This window comes from Lacerta agilis, chromosome 6 (assembly GCF_009819535.1).
Source record: "Lacerta agilis isolate rLacAgi1 chromosome 6, rLacAgi1.pri, whole genome shotgun sequence".
NCBI classification, from domain to species: domain Eukaryota; kingdom Metazoa; phylum Chordata; class Lepidosauria; order Squamata; family Lacertidae; genus Lacerta; species Lacerta agilis.
This window is the reverse complement of record NC_046317.1, coordinates 57,056,407-57,075,645: the sequence shown is the minus strand read 5'-3', so window position 1 is coordinate 57,075,645 and position 19,239 is coordinate 57,056,407. Positions and strand designations below refer to the sequence as shown.

The following is a 19,239-nucleotide window of genomic DNA, read 5'->3' as shown; positions in this document are numbered from 1 at the left end:
ACCAATCTTATTCAAGCATATTGTGTGTGGGGTGGGGGGTGGGGGTGGGAAAACATCAGGATTGGGTTGAGAAGGTTGGGTAGCTACCTAGTAGTAGTTAAGAATGCCCTTCTTCTGGGATCTGGCACATTACAGGTATGATATCCATAAAGGCACACTTGATAAAAATACGTATCACATTAGTTTTATAGCTACCAATATTGCCAAGATGGAAGCAGCAAAGCTGCAGAATAAGATGAAGACCTTGTTCACACCATCTTCTGACACAGGATGTTCTTGCATGGTGATGGAGGGTGAGGTACAAAGACCGAGAATGAGATGGCCGTTCTTATTCTTGGCAGCCTTATATCAACCAATCATTAACATTACCAGAGAAACAATTAGGCTTGATCCTATCAAAATGCACTATATGGTTATTATTTATCTACCAACCTTTGAGCTAGCAAACACACTTTCCAAAGTAGGACAAAATGAAGAAAAACAAAACAAAACCACAAGAGGAGTCTAAAGGGATTAAGTGTTTCAGCAGTGTTTCAGCCCCATTGATAAAGCATCAAGGCAAACAGTTAAGTGTATAGGCCAGTTAAGCACTTATATAAGTTTAGCAACTAGAACAGCTGATTAAATAATTTAAAACTAAAAAACCACAGTTGCTTTTTATAGATACTTATTATCAATTTGATTTGTGGATGTTAAGAAATGAAAGGAAATATGCAGATGTTAACATATGAAGCCCAATAAACAACAATGACCAAAACGAAAGAAAGAAAGAAGGTTTTGAAGGTATAAAATGGATGTGTGGGCTATCTAGTGTCACATGTATGACTATTTGACTGCAGGACAGAACCTATGAGCATGTGTTTGGTACAATGAGCTCCTGACACAAATGCATTCTTCTGAGGCCTTGGGGTACTAAAGGAAATTGTGGATGTAATTTCAGAGCCTCTGTTTACAATCTTCGAGATTTTTTGGAGAACAGGTGAGGTCCCTGTGGACTGGAGGCGGGCAAATGACCCTCAGAGTCCCTTCCAGCTGTACAATTCTATGAAAGTGAGCAGGGCCAGAAGCAAAAGTGGGTTAGCAAGAGACAGGACTTTTACCTTTTTACAGCAGCCACGCAAAAACCTGACAATCCCATACCACCGCGCCCCCCCCATCTCCCCATCCTCCGTCCATGCAAGCAAGAGGCATGGTCACAGTCCAAGGACACACACATTCCTGCTGGGTAAAAGTGTTCGAGATTATTATGGAGCAGGGTTGATAAGATGTGTGGCAAGGGGAAAGGGGTCCTGAGGGCCAGAAAGAGAAGTCTGGAGAGATGCATTAGGAACATTGTTTTATCAGGGCTCCTGATTGTGCAGAAGGTTCTAATTGTGTTTGAGAGAACATGAGTAGAAGCCCTCTGCAGATCTTCTCCACTCAACATGGGAAGGTTGGGTACTGAGTGGATCATACCAAAGCATACAGGGGACATTGAAGGTGAGGCCTGTATGTATGTCTTGTCTCTCCTCCCACTCAAACATCCATGTTCATGTGAATGTCTAAGCACTCTCTTGACTCCTATAGGGTTTGAGCAAAGAGAGGCCTTTTCTTATCACCCACAAAGTAATTTCATTAACTTCAAATTATTAAGCCACCTATTTTGAACTGCCCCTTTTTGGGGTTTAGGGGTTCACTTCTGGTTAAAGTTCAAGGTAATGAGCTTTAGGTTTAGATGCATTTCTAATTTACTGAATGAAACTCTCCCTGGACTGGCTTATGTGAATCAGTCACAGTTCTGTTCTCTGATATTCTAAGTGCCCAGAAAGCAGGGGGAATTTTTTGTTTCGTACTGTGACCATAGATCCTTCCTCTTCTTTTAAATCAAGAACTTCATTATATTACTGACTGCGGTGACCTGAGATGAGTTAGACTAGACTTGAGGCTTCCTCTTTTTAACACACAGCTTGTTTCATTTATACTCTACTTATTGAAGATAGCAGAGTGTGAAACAGAACTTTTTTAAAGGTAGGACTGAAATCAACTTGCAGCTTCATGTGTAGTATTTAAATATTTATTTAAAAAACCCACAAAATTTTCAGGTAGGTGATGCTATTATCAAACCTGCAGTTTGGAAAATCAATGTGCTTTTAATATTCATCATAAGGTAAGGAAAAGTCATTTTGTGAATGATAAACTAACTGTAAAAAGACATTTTTTCAAACCTGTCAAATGCTGACTTTGCAATTACAGCTTTTATAACTTGCTAGGTTTGACCAGTTCTCCCAATATAGCATACTGTTCAATGAGAAGTTTTAATTGCGAGGATATTTTTGTCTCCACTGAAAGTTACAGACTGGTTGAATAAATTCTTGCAAATGGTGAAAATAGGAAAAGTGACATTTGATGAATGAATGTAGGATACTATATAAGGATATTTTTGAGAATAAGTAGGACTTTGAATTACTACTATTTGGAATATGCTAAAAACCTGCTGAGAATGCATATTACTTTAAAATAATGATAATAGCTTTTTCCAAAACTGCATTCCTAGGCACGCTTACCATGTTGTCAGCCTGTTGAATGGTGAGACTGGTTTCTGAGTAAACAGGCACATCTGCCTGTGAGTATTTCTCCTCCAACTTTTGTGGGCAACGAAAGGTCCCATGAAAGTATGGGTGGATATATGGCCCCAGCTTTACCCTGATCCAGCAAGACAGAGCTTTGGGAACAAGCAGGGTTCTGTGCAACTGTTGCATTAAGGTGCTCAGATCTGTGTGGTCAGAAGTTTGCCTTGGCTGGATGCCTGTAGTCAAGAATTGGGACTGAACATGAAGTCCTCAGTGTTGGATTAGGAACCATGGACACAATTGCACACAACTGTTCCTCTCCTATTTCAAGGGAGTGGGGAGCCTTACTTGAGGAAAAGGAAGAGGGTAGCAAATGGCATGAACTGAAGCCCCATAACAAACTCCAGAGTTTCTGAAAGGAAATAACACATTTGTGTGGGGAAAGCAGTTCCTGCAGATAGGAGTGCCCTGCCCTGCTCCCATCACCCATGCACACTAACCTGGGAGTGAGCTGAACTGAAAATTGGGGTTCTGATTTATGCATCTAAAATATGCAACAATCAGGCCTGAGTAAGAAGGTTTGGAGCTATGTTAATTTGCACGCCCCCCCCCTGGTTCTGTATAGTACAATGATGCATCACTCTAGTTAAAGGAAGAAAAAAATTGGTGCCTGTGGTATAGCCAGTTTATTCTTCCTTCTGTATCTTCACAACAGATGTGAGGGAGATTGAGCTGACAGTTGGTGACTAGCCCAAGGCAATAACTAAGTAAATGTTCAAGAGTATTTTCCTTTTAATCTATCAAAGTTGATAAAATGTTTTTTATTTATGTTTTGCTGAGTGTTATAAGACCCCATAGGCTCATAATGTTTTTTGTAGCCCATAAAAGCTAATGCCATGATGAAATACCACAAAACATATTTTGTGGTACCACATGTCATGCATCCATGTATACATTCGTGGGGCAAAAATGTGAACAAACAAGTTTAGTTTGGGCCTCAGAAATGAAGCTGCACAAGGAGCTGTGCGACTCCATTTGGTTTTGAAGTCATACTTAACCATTGAATTTTGGGGTAACACAGCGCTGAACTGGTTATATTCTCTGACCCTAGCTTGGGGGACACAATGCACTGTTAGAACTAACTGCTTATTTCCTTTTTGGTCCTATTTTATCTCCTAAGTCCTTTGCAGAAGCAAGTAAGCTGACAACCTCATCTATCTTCTTCATCATGGGCATGGATGTGTGTGCAAGTGAAATGTACAAATTCTACTGTCTTCAAGTGAAGACATTTGAGGCAGCAACTTCTTAAAATGAAACACACAAACAAACTAAAAAAGGGATTTTAACATGCATGGGGAAGTTATCCAACTGTCCAGAGCTTGCAGCCACACACATGAACAATATCTTTATTCAGAGTCACTGCTGCTGACAAATTTACCCAGAAATTCCAGAAAGAAGCAAAATAGGGAAAGGGAAAGGGAGTTGTCAGCAGGCTTTGGCGGGAGAAAACACTTTAGGGAGGCTGCTTTGTTCTGCAGAAAACATTTCATTTTTTCGCCTGTAACAGCAATTGTGAATGCTAGATATATTTCACAGATGACCGGCCTTCTTGGACTATAGAATTTTGTGTGTGTGTGTGTGTGTGTGTATTTTACACTTTGTTATCTTTAATAAATGTAATGATTTTTTTTTTAAAAAAACCTTCATATTCCTGCCAGGTTTTGTAGGGTTATTCAGAGTCTGTCCTACTTCTTGCATCCAGTTTAGATGTCTGATTTTGACTAAATCTGAATTCAAACACAATGATGAATACCTTAATTTTTTTCCTCGTTCTCATACACGGTGAGTAGGCAAAAGGTTTGTAATCTTCCATGTTAGATAAGTTTGTGTCAGGGTTGTGAAAGAACGGGGGTTCATAACAACTATCCTTCTTCTGGTCCATCTTTGGCACTTCTGTGTTTTCTGCTTGCTCCTTCAAGAACAAATCTTTCTTTGGTCCAATATGGCTAGTGAATTGTCATTTCTCCCCTCTTTCACTCTCTTTGCAGCCAGTTTCATATATGCTTAAGATATACTTTGGCTTTAAATTTATAAAATGCAAACACAACAACAAAAATAACAATAAACAGAGTTACTCTATTGGTAACATGGAAACACTCTGTAAACTTAATAATATTACAGTTCATATTTAAGTCTCTTTTCCATAGTCTGAGGAAAGGCTTAAATAAATTTGCTGCAGATGCCCCTGATTTACATAGGAGGTTTCCCCAGCCACTCTGGGCAGCTTAAAACGTATCTAAAAACATAATAAAAACATTAATCCTTAAAAACTTCCCTAAATAAGGACATCTTCAGATGTCTTCTAAAAGTCAGATAGTTGTTTATTTCCTTGACATCTGAAGGGAGGGCGTTCCACAGGGTGGGCACCACTACTGTGTCTGGGCTGAGTGATAGGAGTGGAGACGCTGCTTCAGGTATACTATGAAATATTTGAGCTTTACTTTGACTTTCACAGATAAATCTGTTAGACTTTCTCTAGGAAACTATTTTTACATCAGAGAAGATCTAGGCAAAGCAGGATCTTTCAAAATATATTGGAATGGGATTAGGATTTGAGCTAGAAAGCCTCAAGGTGATCTCTGGTTCATTGACTCTACAGTAATACAGTTCAGTTCTGGTCAGTAGAAGGACTGATTCAGTGCTCAAGGCTGCCAAACAGGTCTTGCTTTGTACTGGACCAAACAGGTCCAGTAGCACCTTAGAGACCAACTAAGTTTGTTCTTGGTATAAGCTTTCATGTGCATGCACACTTCTTCAGATAGGAACTAATAGTTTGAGACCCTTCTGAAAAAATAATATTTTGTTCCATAGCCACTTGAGGATAACAGGACACAGGTAGTGTCCAGTACAGTCAAATTAAGGCTAGCCAAGGTAGAGAAAGTCAAACCACAGCTGGCAAATCAGATTAAGGTTATTCTATACAGAAAGCAGAGAAAAACAGAACCTTGGATAGCTCCAAATGAACCGATACTACAAATATGATATCCCAGCAGGAAATGAAACCCTGCTAAAGCTTTATGTAGAATGGAAAGGTTTCTAGGGTGGCTGGCTCTACTTTCCTGGAGGAACTGGCTAAGTTTTTGAAGGACATTGACCTGATTTTGCAGTATTTGATTCCTACATGGTGGGGAAACCTCCAAGGGTGAGTCCAAGCATGGTTGCAGGGCTGTAACCTCTGACTGGGAGGTTCCCTAATATACTACCAACAGTTATCCACCTGAATCTCATCCTTATTGGTGTCCTCTGTTGTGCACTGCAAGGGTCAGGGGCCATTTGGTAAACAGGGCTTAGCTTTCTCCCCCACCCCTTCTCTGGGAATGATGTCATCCAACTGTGTCTGTGTGACCTTAACCTGCAGTTGGAGTCATACTAAGACTGTCTGAGGAAAAGGTTGGAGTTGGAGGATGTCTTGGGAGCTGTGCGGTACCTGGGTTTCCTCAAAACCAAATAGGCGACTAGTATCTGTTAGTGTGTGAAAGCTGTGAATCTCCACCCATGCGCAACCTGTATATACATGTAAATAAACCATGTGTCACAAAACATAGTAAGTCTCTAGTAACCCAACTGGGACTTGGGTACATGCTATAACCCTGGAGTTATCACTGTTCAGAGGATTGTGTAAGAGTATGTTCCTTATTGGGAAGCGTCAATGCTTCAAATGATTAACCAATTAGCAAAATATAAACACTACCAAAGCTTTGTTGGGATACTAATTCCTTGTTCAGATAGTGAACGAAGTGTGAAATAAATTACAGTTTAATAAGCAATCATACCATTCATTGCAGTCCTGAGCTCTTCCCCATTGTGCCCTACCCATTCTACAAAATATACCTGGTAGCAGTGGCAAATTTGACCTTCAGGACTTTAGCAGCACACTGCTTGAAATGATACATGTGAAATACAGTTACCATCAATCCTTAATAGGGTCAGGAGGATCAATGGGAACTACCTCTCACATGGACGGACATCTCTACCCAATCCATTCAAATCACTCCCAGCCTGGTTCAAAGGGGGCTTGAATTGCACCATGACCCTATATAAATTGTCTTATTGCTTGAATAATGTGTTGATAGCTTTTGTACCCTTATTTAAAATAGTGTCCGGAGCATTATATGCTCCAAGGCTCCTGATAAGCCATCCTGGAAGATCAGTGACAATCAAGTGCTACTATGAAACCACATCAGCCAACAGACATGGCAGAAAATATTGGTGCAAGGAGTCAAGCAACCGTCATTCTTGCCAGACTATCATTTCAACTAACCATTTCACTCACAAAGACTATGAAGGAAGAGTGTCAATGCATGATAGCCCTCAAAGTGGGATTTTGCAAGTGACAATGACACAGCTGGTGAAGACAGACTCCAGTAATTACAGATGTGGCATTGGCAACAAAAATGCTTATGGTTTTTATGCTGGAGTGAATCTAACCATTTGGGAAGGTAAGCAAGCCATTGGAATCCAAACAACTTTTTTCAAAAACTGGTGAAGCTAACTGAAGGGCTATTTTAACAATTGGTTTTGTTTTTGGGGTATGCTTTTTCAGTTGGCTTGATGTGAGAATTTTGCCTGCTTTTTTCTTTTTTGGGGTGTGTGTTTTGTCTCTGTTTGTCTGTGTTTTAGTCTGTGTGTATTGGTGCTGTGCATGGGTTTTTTTGGGGGGGGGGAGGAGAAGGTTCTGAGTATTGTTTCTTTGTTTTTCTTTTAAATGGGTATTTTGTGTGTCCACAACAGGCTTTTCCAAAACTCTTTGGAAGGCAGTAGCTTTGCCACCTGTTCTCTAAACAAACTAAAACCGAAAATGCTTTTAGGGATATCCTGGTTTAGAAAAAACAAAACAAATATATATTTGGGTAAAATTATATGCTAAAAAGTCAGTTCAAAAGACTTCCTGGCAGAAATCTGGGATTCAGATCAATCACTTTCCAGTTCTGCTTTTGCCTCACTTTTTTTTCCCATTAGCCTTCAATAATCATGGCTCTTTAAGCTTTCTCATATCTGTACTCTATTGTGGAACCATTAGATACAGTTTTCCATTTACAGTTGTTCAAAGGGCTAATAACCCACCTGAAAAATGTAGAGGCAAACAAGGCTTTCAATAGATTGCTATGTGGATGAGGACAAGCCCAGCTTTTGCATGTATTTGGGTTATTTAAATGTTTTAAATGAAAAGGTCTGTTTACGTTCTTGTGCCTGCTTGATTGTTGTCTTATAATTAATAATTAAATTTCTGCCCTGTCCTTTCTCACAAAGGAGTCCAGGGTGGCAAACAACAAACTAGCAAAACAATATAATTACATTTAAAAAAATAAACATTTTAAAACAGGCACATACCCTCAAAGCTAATGATCTTAAGGAACAGCGTCTTTCAGTCACCAAATGCCAAGGTGAACTGTAACATTTTAAAATTCTTCCTCAATGTTAATAAAGAGAGAGACAGATATGCTTGACCAGGGAGGGCATTCAGCAAATGGGACTAGCCACTGAGGAGGCCCTATCATGGGTCAGTGTGAACTGTACAGCAGTGTGAACTGTACAACAGAAACACCACCGACCGGGCCTCTCCTGCTGATTATACCAATGATGTGCCAATATCATTGATATTGGTAGAGGGGCCCTTGATTTCTTCTCTTTCTCTAGTAAAATACCTTTTTATATTTTCATATACACGCACTATTGGTTGTAGTAAAGGAAAAGGTAAAGGGACCCCTGACCATTAGGTCCAGTACTCTGGGGTTGCGGCGCTCAACTCGCTTTATTGGCCGAGGGAGCCGGCGTACAGCTTCTGGGTCATGTGGCCAGCATGACTAAGCCGCTTCTGGCAAACCAGAGCAGCGCACAGAAATGCCATTTACCTTCTCGCCGGAGCGGCCCCTATTTATCTACTTGCACTTTGACATGCTTTCAAACTGCTAGGTTGGCAGGAGCAGGGACCAAGCAATGGGAGCTCACCCTGTTGTGGGGATTCGAACCGCCGACCTTCTGACCGACAAGCCCTAGGCTCAGTGGTTTAACCCACAGTGCCACCCGCATCCCTATTGGCTGTAGTAGGTAGTAATGATTCTTTGAAACATTGTTTAAGACTGGTGGGGGGGGGAAGAGATAGTAATAAATGCTTTGATTTATTTTCTTCAAACAGGTCCAAATATGCCAAAATCACCTGAAATTCTTTGGGGTAAAGTGAGAGGGTCAGTGATGATCCAATGCCCATTGGAAACTGCCAAGTCAAGCGTGAGGAGATCCTTTTGTAAGATGAGGAGATCTGGTTGTTCTCTCATAGCAGCTACTAGCATGAATAACGAAAAACAGCAAGAAGGAAGAATTGTTTTTACTGCTGGAAATAGTTCAGAAACTTTCAACGTCTTCATAAACAAACTGAGAAAAGAAGATTCAGGAATGTATAAATGTGGAACAGGAATGTCTGATGACAATACAAGCTCACACATGATACAACTGGAGGTCACAGAAGGTAAGCAGAGAAGTGAAATGACAAAATCACAAATGTAGACCCATAGAAGGGGCAGGCAAGAAAATCAAGGCAACAGGGAGAATATATTTCCTCTTTTACCTTCTCTCTGTATCTCACCATGCTTTCTGGTTCCATGGAGCTGGCTTTAGACACTGATGGTAACTCAGGCACCTATATGACCAGCTTGAGCAAAGGAGCTGTGGTAGTGGCTGTCCAGCCCCCATAATGGCCCCATGAGCTGGTGGGTATGTGTATACAGTACTCCCTCTGCAAATATGGGAAATGATCCTCTTCACAGCTTCAATGATCCTTGGGCATGGGATTGGTTTCTGGGTATGCAGAATGCCTTGTCTCATCTCCTTGCTAGCCCCAACCCAAAGCAGTAGGAAGTTCATTTTTCAAATTTGCTTTCCTTCCACCTCTACTTCTAAGCCAGGCTGGCTGAGGGCTTGTTTCTGCTGTCATTTTTCTGGTCCAATTATTGACACTAAAAGTCTTCTATAAAACCAAGCCGCCCACAAAAGAGTGTGCTGGCAGAACTAGACACACAGTTTTGCAAAAATGTTTGCTCGAGTATTATTCCTAAAAGCATTTCTTTAAAAGTAATTACAAAATTACAGTGCTTCTGGAAACCACCTGCCTGAAGGGGTTGTAAAATACAAAAGAACATTCCTTGCCAAAACATTTAACTTTTCTTTATCTTAGCAGCTCATCTGATAAACCTGTCAAGTCTAGACACATATTAATCACAGCGTATTAAGTGAAGTCTAGCTTCAATTGACGTATTCTGCATGACCCTATATGGAGACATCCCTTTCTGCTGGTACCCAATACATTTTTGATAATTGCTCAATTCTTCTTCACAACCTTCTCTGATGGCAAGAAGTCCCACAGCATCTTTGCAACCAAAATCTAGGGGGTGGGGCAGGCAAGCAAGGAGGCACTGAGCAGGTTGCAGCACTAAAAGTGGTCCAAGACCTACTGTTTAAGACTGCTCTAATCATATAGGCTTGAAACCACTTCCATGTGTCTGACTGTTGGTAATGTTCTTGCCCTGAGCAGTGTGGGTATAGGTATAGGGGTACTCAGAGGAAGCTGAGGAGTCTTAGACCTTGCCTGAGCACATTCTCTTTTCATGTAAACCCACCGGGGGAGGCGCTCTCAGTTGAAAGTGGCTGCTGCTGAATAAAATCCCTTGCCTTTCTCTGTGTGGCTAAATTTGTTAGAACAGGCAGGACCCTTTATAAGAGAAGTTGTTCCAAATCCCTCTGGTGAGCTGTTGCCATGATACCTGTGCTCTGCTTTCTCAGTCTGAGTTCCACGAGAACGTGTGGCCTGTATGGTGGCACTTGGTTCAAATTGGCAGTTGTGCAGAGGTGCCAACTTGAATAAAATATTGGGGAGGGCAGGTAAGCCCCGCCCCATATAATAGATCACAAGATGCAGTGCTTGCACACCATTTTATCACCTTTTATCCTGGGCTGCTCAACTTTGAATGGTGAGTATTTTATTGGGGAGGAGAGACGAAGGGAACTTGGCCCCTAGGAGTTATTATTATTTATTGAATTTATATACCACCCTATATCTAGAGGTCTCAGGGCAGTTCACAGAATAAAATCAAAATATAAAACCACAAAATACATAACTGAAATAAAAACAATGACCCAATAACACCCCTCCCCCAAAAACCCATATTTTAAAAGGGCATAGGATGTCTATCAAATCAGCTAAGTTAAAAAGGAACATTTTTGCCTGGCACCTAAAGGTGTATAATGAAGGTGCCAGGTGAAGAGTTGGCTCTTAGGTAGGGGTGTGTGTGTGTGTTGGGCGGGGGGCAGTGGGGAGGTGGTGCATTTAAAAAATGAATGTACAAATGATTCCCTGCACATGGACTACTAGATTTTAGGAAGGAAGGAAGGCTATAACTTTCTCCCTGACGTCCCTTTTTAATGTGGAAGGCAGGGCTGTCCCACCCATGTGGCAGACTGAGGAAACTGTCTTGGGTGGTGGAACCCTAAGTGGCGGCACCCCCACGGCCACCCTGCCACCTTATGAGATCTTTCCGGAACCCGCTGCCACCGCCACTTCACAGGTGCTGCCACGCAACCCAGGTAAGAGAGGCTTTGGTGGTTGCGGGCGCCTTTGGTGGCATGGCAGCAGCTGGGTGGGGTGGCAAAATGGGAAAGGATATTATAGATAGATGGGCAGATAGATACATAATGTGTGATCAGATGAGATTCCCCACATTCCCTGTAGTCTGAAGTGGTATAGCTCAATCATATAGGTATTACTATCCTAATAAGGCCTTTTACTTCACCATAGGGGTGCTTTTTGTAGAATTGTCCTTTATGCCTGCACAGTGAATCACATGCAGACATCCAATCTGGGGTTCTACAATAGCGTAAAGCTTAATTCTAAGTGGATTCCAGGTGGTGAGATAGCTTGCTATTGTGCAGGTCTGGCCCAAGACGTTTTGCCACATGGGACAAAAGACAAGATGGTTCCTTCACCTTTTGATGCACAGAAGGCAACTTGGCCTGCAGTTGGATGTTATTTCAATTCTGTCAGCAGCAGAACATCCCTCAGTGCTTCTGAGAGGATTAGATTGATTGTGGAGGTGCAGGATAGGACACACACAGCCAGAAGGGTACAGCCAATAGGGTTCAGGAGAAACAGCTAGTGGGGCTACAAGTTGGCCACCCCTGGTGTAGGAACATTCAAGAGCATCTTGATTTTCAATGATCCGCAATTACAGAATCTTTTCCCTCCTAACAGAATTGGTTTTCTTCAATATCGTAAATGATACGGCAACCACATATGAGCCACAAACAATCTGGACATCCCCCCACAGTTATGTGACAGCTACAAATGAAGTTTACAAGCAAAGGTAAAGTTAGAAGGTGCCTTGTCTAGCTTAAGCACATTCTCATGCTCAGTGGCATCTAGCCATTTCTCTGAAATTTAAGTTTTTTTTAAAAATGTCATCCAGTCTGAAAAATTGGCACCAGCACTTCCAGAGGGAGGTTTAGCAGCTGATGCCAAGGAAATAATGAAAAACTGATCCAAACTAATGTGCAGAATCTTCTAGTTAAAATGCTAAATCGTGTCCTCCCTCAAAGAGGGCACGTGTTGCGGTGTGACCTGGAGACCGATCCCTGTGTTGTGGGTGGGTAAGATTGGTCAGCCACAACACCTGATTGGTAGGTCCCTCATTGCTGGGTGCAATTTGGCCAATGGAGTGCAGTCTAAACGGATAGAGGGACCCATATATACCCATGCACGTGTCCCAGAGCTTTCTCTTTTGGTGCTTGCATTCGGAACACCCGCCCACCTCTCCCTATTTTTAGGGCTTTTATGCTTGACCTTGCTATGTGTTGTATGTCGTTGGGACAGGGGCATGGCAGGAATTTTACCCACTTGGCTGATTGGCTGGTGCCATTTGGGCTTCGCCTGCCGCGTAGCAAATCGTCACAACTTGTAAGGTTGCGGATAGGCTCTGGCTCAAGTGATAGGCGTGGCAGAAGGGTCTCGCCATCCCTATGTGAAGGGTATTCCGTTAAAGGAATCCAGGGACTCAAATGGTTTGGTCAACCCCTGAGAGGGGGTTGTGCCCGTGCCTGAGTCCAGGGGGACATTTGGGTGGTGGACATAGTCTGTTCCCGGCTTTCCACTTATCCAGGTGTTCACCCTTGGCTGACCTATGCTGGTGCCTTGGGTCAGCGCTACCTGCAAGGGTGCAGGGAGCTAGTCGAACCAGAGCCTATGCAACCACTCACATTCTGTAATCAATAAAGTTGTGGCCTAAATTCTGCCAAAAACCAAACTAAATTTTGAGTCAAGTGTGAATTTATTTAGGGGGGAGGTCTCTGGGTCTGAACACGCAACATGCATAAATGGGAGAGAGCTGCTAGTGTTCTGCACACTTGGTATATGAACTGCACTTTCCCAAAATAGCCAGTCGAAGGATAGAAAGGAAACGTTGAAGAATTATGCGTTGCAAGAAATAAGGACGAGCCAGTAGATGGCACTCCTTTCACTGGTGTTAAGGCTTATTACACTGCTGCAAACGTTATTTCAAACAAAAAAGCAAAAAGCAAAATGCAAGGTCTATAGAGAAACTAGATACAATTGATGAACTGATGGGTGGGAAGGGTGCAATTTTGTAGACTGGGCATGTGTGTGTGTGTGTGTGTGTGTGTGTGTGTGTATCACTGCTTATCTCCAGAAATAACCTGGTGAGCCCCACACTCATGCTATGTTTGGGATTCTTGTTATCATGAGATGCCCTCGGAATGGTTTTAACCAAGTATTTTAACTGGTCAGTAATGCTTAAGGCATCTGTAGTTTAGGGGCTCTTCTGTGGACCCCCCCCCCCACCTTTCTCTCACCTAGGTGAACTCCCAAACTCCTTTCGATCCCACTGGGTGATGCTCCTTTGAGGCATTGCTTGCCAGCTTCTACCACCTTCTGATCTGCCTTTACTTCCTCTCTCCCCTGCTTATTCAATCTCCAACACCTTCTTGTCTCCCTTTTATCCTGGGCTGCTCAACTTCTCCTCCTCTGCTACCTGCCCTTACTATCTCCTGCTTTTTCATCACAATTTTCCTTACCTTGGGACCTGCTACTGATGTGCTACCATCTACCCATTTATCATCTGGCTGGTTGGGGGTTTCCATCTTCACCGCAGTGTTGCCCCACTCTGTCCTTTACAGCCTGCCTGACTTACCTTTCCAGGCGGGCAGCAGAACAATTGGAGTGATGGAGAAACTGGCACTTCCAGCACCAAGGTTTCACCCCAATCAATTCTGCACTTTTTTATAAACAATATTGATAGCTTTTTCATTGTGATGCTTACAATAAATTAATTTTGCTTGGACCATAAGGAGAAAAAGGAAAATAAATATCCACCCCACCCTGTACAAAAGATGAATGCCATTGCTATTAAGGCCCTCTACTTCTCACTCACAATTCCTTCCTGAGCCATTCCTGTTTCCCTGTTGGTCTAATGTTTGGGCTGCGAACTTGTATGAACTGCTCCTTATCCCTGCACTGGCACCAAAAGAGACTGATGTGTAACAGACAGCCACCAGCCACTGCGGAAGTAAAAGTTTACACATTATGACAAGCAAAAAAAAAAAAAAAAAAAAAAAGAGAGGAAAAAAAGGCTCTTTTTTGTACTATATCTATTTTTAGGTTGTCCGAAACTGAACTAAATCTACTTCCAATTGTGATACCAATTTTGCTTGGATTTCTTGTTCTGGCTACAGCTGTTATCATTGTACTTCTTAAGATAAGGAAGCGAAAGAAGGATGGTAAGCAAAGCTGTCTATTCTCTTGGGGCTTTTGTGCATTTGGTTCTTGTTGGGGCAGCAAAAATATGGGACAAGACAGCCCTTGCTGGCATCATGTTCAGCTTTCAGTCACAATGGATGCCGGTTGGTTAGATCTTGCTGGTCCAAAGAGTGTCTGATTTAAGCTGGAGCATTTGTCTATGCACTTGAATCACAACTTTTACAAGGACGCTGGCCAGTGCCGGATTTACGTATATGCTAAACAAGCTATAGCTTAGGGCCCCACTCTCTCCCCCCCCCCACCAATTTTCCCTATTAATATACTTCTTCTTAATTGTATTTCAGTTCAACAATTACTTTGATACTTTTGTTATGTGCAAATGGCTTTAGATAACTATTAGGTCCATAAATTACCATATAGCATATATTCAACGCAAAATCAGTGACAATTTGTTGTTGACAAAGGACAGCTAGACATATAAAGGGCCCCATTACCTTCAGTAGTTTAGGGCCTCATCAAACCTAAATCCAGCCCTGACACTGGCTATAAATCATAAAATGCATACATCATTGTAACTGTGCAATACCAACAGTATAAGCCTATTCTTTCGTTAGAAGTAAGCCCTACTGAGCTCAATGAGGCTTAATCCCAGGTAAACTGGTATAAGATTGCAACCTAAGTGCTAAAAACATACAAGGTATATAAGGAAACAGCAGAAGGGCAAGGACATGTTTCTCGAAGGCATGGCAGCATAAGACTTTAACCTTAGAAAAATGAGGGGAAAGAGCTACAGTAGCAACATGGGCCTTATAAGTAACAGTGTTTTAAAGCTGGGCTGCCACTACCAAAAAGGTCACACTTCTTCTCTCAGCCTGGACAAGCACCTGGAGGAAGCTCTCGGCAAAATGTCCTCAGTTCCTGAGGACATTGGCAAGGCAGAATTCATTCCGGTATCCTGGTCCCAAGCCATGTGGAGCTTTAACAACAGTACCTTGACTTTAGCTCAGAAACAAATGGGCAGGCAGTTCTCTCAATACTGACACAATACCGTATGGCCTGTAAAGCTACCACTGATTAGTGATTGTGCAGCTGTATATTGGACCTGCTGAATTTTCCAAACCTGCTATGCAATACATAGTCTAATCTAGAAGTTACCACCATGGCATCTATGATAGGTGCAAATTCTCCCTTTTCCAGAAGAGGGTGCACCTGGCAAATCAATAGAAACTTGGGGGAGGGGGGGGAATATCTAGTTATCAAGGAGCAGTACTGGCTTCAGGAGTGCTCCTCTGCCCCAAATCTTATGTCCCTGGTTCTTACAGGGAATGCGATCCTATTCAGAAAAGGCAGAGCACCCACCACTCCTGGTTTTTTAGGTCTCCTATCTTCAGTAATTAGTGTGACTTATCTGGTGAGGGCCTAATTTGTCCATGATTTTTGCCTCAATAGAGAGGTAGCGGGCCAATCTGAGTTTGTTTCATTATTAAATGTCAAAATGTCAGAAGCAGTAGTGGCATGTGATGGACCCAGAGCACCATCAGTGGTGGTGGTGCGACATTTGCCATCAGTGGTGGTGGTGGTGCTTTTAAGATGTTCAGAGCACAAGCTATTTGCACATGAATATTATTTTGCTCACTGGCTTCTCAGGGACAACTCTCACTGCAAAATCTAGTAAACCTGCATAACATACTGAAACATCAATTTATTTTGAGACTAGTGGTATGTCTCCTTAGCCACAGAAGGTCAATGGATGAAAATGTAATTATCTGTTGGGTTTTTACCAAAAGCTTCATGTGACATTCCTGCAAGAAACTCTGAAGGAGCAATACCACTGGCTGGCCAACATTGTTCAGGAGAACGACTCACGGAAGAGCAAATAGGCTCAGCGGATGAACAAGAATCTTCCCTAGACCCTGACAAGGGTACCGGTATGTGTTCTTTCTGCTTCTGTGACTTAATAATAATAATAATAATAATAATAATAATAATAATAATAATAATAATAATTTATTATTTATACCCCGCCCATCTGGCCGGGTCTCCCCAGCCACTCTGGGCGGCCTCCAACAAATACCAAAATACAATACAGAGTCACAAATTAAAAACTTCCCTAAACAGGGCTGCCTTTAGGTATTTTCTGAATGTCAGGTAGTTGTTTATTCCCTTGACTTCTGACGGGAGGGTGTTCCACAGGGCGGGCGCCACTACCGAGAAGGCCCTCTGCCTGGTTCCCTGTAGTTTTGCTTCTCGCAGTGAGGGAACCGCCAGAAGGCCCTCGGTGCTGGATCTCAGTGTCCGGGCTGAATGATGGGGGTGGAGATGCTCCTTCAGGTATACAGGACCGAGGCCGTTTAGGGCTTTAAAGGTCAACACCAACACTTTGAATTGTGCTCAGAAACATACTGGGAGCCAATGCAGATCTCTCAGGACCGGTGTTATGTGGTCCCGGCGGCCACTCCCAGTCACCAGTCTAGCTGCCGCATTCTGGATTAATTGCAGTTTCCGGGTCACCTTCAAAGGTAGCCCCACGTAGAGCGCATTGCAGTAGTCCAAGCGGGAGATAACCAGAGCATGCACCACTCTGGCAAGACAGTCTGCGGGCAGGTAGGGTCTCAGCCTGCGTACCAGATGGAGCTGGTAGACAGCTGCCCTGGACACAGAATTAACCTGCGCTTCCATGGACAGCTGTGAGTCCAAAATGACTCCCAGGCTGCGCACCTGGTCCTTCAGGGGCACAGTTACCCCATTCAGGACCAGGGAGTCCCCCACACCCGCCCGCCTCCTGTCCCCCAAAAACAGTACTTCTGTCTTGTCAGGATTCAACCTCAATCTGTTAGCCGCCATCCATCCTCCAACAGCCTCCAGGCACTCACACAGGACCTTCACCGCCTTCACTGGTTCTGATTTAAAAGAGAGGTAGAGCTGGGTGTCATCTGCATATTGATGAACACCCAACCCAAACCCCCTGATGATCTCTCCCAGCGGCTTCATATAGATATTAAAAAGCATGGGGGAGAGGACAGAACCCTGAGGCACCCCACAAGTGAGAGCCCAGGGGTCTGAACACTCATCCCCCACCACCACTTTCTGAACACGGCCCAGGAGGAAAGAGCGGAACCACTGTATAACAGTGCCCCCAGCTCCCAACCCCTCTAGCCGGTCCAGAAGGATGTTATGGTCGATGGTGTCAAAGGCCGCTGAGAGATCCAGCAGAACTAGGAAACAGCTCTCACCTTTGTCCCTAGCCCGACTTAAATTTCCTTTGTTAGATGAATATCAATAATATTAACCTCCTTCCCAAAATGTTGGCCACAATCCATTGCACAATTGTGTGCAATGGGCTTCTTTCTTTCTTTCTTTCTTTCTTTCTTTCTTTCTTTCTTTCTTTCTTTCTTTCTTTCTTTCTCTAAAATTGTTTCTGCATGCAAATAAAAATGTGAGGGGCAGTGATGGAGCACCCCCTTCAGCACATCTCTTTTATTGTGTTTTTATTTATTGAGTCTGAGGGTGAAGGTTTTAAGCAGAGAGTCTTTCCTCCTCTATGCATGGAGATTCCCCATGGGATTTAGAACCTTGCAAAATCACAGTTTAATAGTTCTGGTGCATGGCTCCCATCTGTTTAAACCCCTTTGCCCTCATTTTCAATATCTTTTTTTAATAAGGAGGTTCTTTATAATTACTGGATGACTATTTTTTTTAAAAAAAGAAGAAGCTATTAACAGAAAGCTTTATTATGTTGAACTGACTGATATAGTACAGTTCTTGGGTGTCTTACATTAATTTAAAGCTACTGCTTTGCATGGGGTTGTTATGTTAGGATACTATTAGCCATCCTGTTTTGGGCCATGTTCAAGTACTTTAGCGACAAGGCCATAAAAGTAGTTCCAAATAATTTAGCTTCTATGATATAACCTAATTTCTCTCTCTCTCTCTCTGTTTTAGTTGAGGTCCCAGTTGAAAATGAATATTCCTTGCTCAGCCATGGGGCAAATCCTGAAGACTTGAAAGAAATTGATTGACTGCATTTTCAAATGAGGTTGCATATAGTTAACAGTGAATTTACAAATCTTGCATTATGTAATCTATTCTATGTCTAAGCAGCAGTCATTCTGAATTATATTGTCCCCTTCTGATATTGACATTAAATTATATCAGAAATACAATGTGAGGTAGACCTCTTATTAGTTTTAAAGTAATCGCCAGGACCTAGACACCTATAAGGCTTCTAAATCTGTGTTCACCCAATGAGTCTTTGCATTATGTGTGTGCCTTTGGAAATTAAGGGAATTTTCAAAAGCAGTTTGTGCTCTGACGTGAGATGCTTCTCAGAATTGGGGGTTAGTATTAAAATATATACTGGTTATGTGCAAGATCTTGGGTGCATCTCAGGTCACTCTATGGATCCTTGCTCTTGTGATCATCTTAGCCATGATTCATATATGAGTTTTGTATTGAGAGAGGTGATGTCAGGAGCCGGAGTCAAGCATAGGTCAGCAATAAAAAACATGGTGTCAGTGTTTCTTTGTTCAAAGAAACCAAAACAGCGCAGGCCTAGTGACACCAGCAACTCTTCCCAGTAGGTCTTGCTCCCATGAGGCAGTTGTGAGGACTGAAGGTCCCAGCCTTCCCACTGCTCTCTAAGACCCCTCCTCTCCAGGGTGTTTCCCAAGCAGTCACAAACGGCACCTGCACACAACCAATATCTGCTCTTTTCATTTCTCTGTGTGTTCTAGGAGACCAGGGCAGATGAAAGCTGGTTGCAGCAGGAAAGGGAGACTCCCTAGATTCTTCAGCAGCCTGTCTCAACTCTTCCTCTTTGGCTGACCTCCTCTCCAGCTTCTGCTTCAGCCTTGGAGTCTCAACTGCTCTCTG

At 42.7% G+C, this 19,239-nt stretch overlaps 1 protein-coding gene across 1 annotated transcript; it reads left to right on the top strand.

Moving 5' to 3' along the window:
- Window positions 1-208: 208 nt before the first annotated feature.
- Window positions 209-18,386, top strand: LOC117049228 (polymeric immunoglobulin receptor-like). The gene is made up of 7 exons (XM_033153968.1): window positions 209-293; window positions 6,707-7,048; window positions 8,746-9,075; window positions 11,851-11,962; window positions 14,269-14,387; window positions 16,155-16,295; window positions 18,310-18,386. The coding sequence occupies exons 1-7, from the start codon at window positions 209-211 to the stop codon at window positions 18,384-18,386; spliced, it is 1,206 nt and encodes a 401-aa protein (XP_033009859.1).
- The last annotated feature ends 853 nt before the right edge of the window (window positions 18,387-19,239 follow it).

What these genes read in the sequence shown, in the direction of transcription:
- LOC117049228 (XM_033153968.1), top strand. Translation starts at nt 209, where the DNA reads ATGGAAGCAGCAAAGCTGCAGAATAAGATGAAGACCTTGTTCACACCA. An exon ending in GAATCTAACCATTTGGGAAG is followed by an intron (nt 7,049 to 8,745) that starts GTAAGCAAGCCA and finishes TTCTTCAAACAG; the next exon opens with GTCCAAATATGCCAAAATCA. An exon ending in AGACCCTGACAAGGGTACCG is followed by an intron (nt 16,296 to 18,309) that starts GTATGTGTTCTT and finishes TCTCTGTTTTAG; the next exon opens with TTGAGGTCCCAGTTGAAAAT.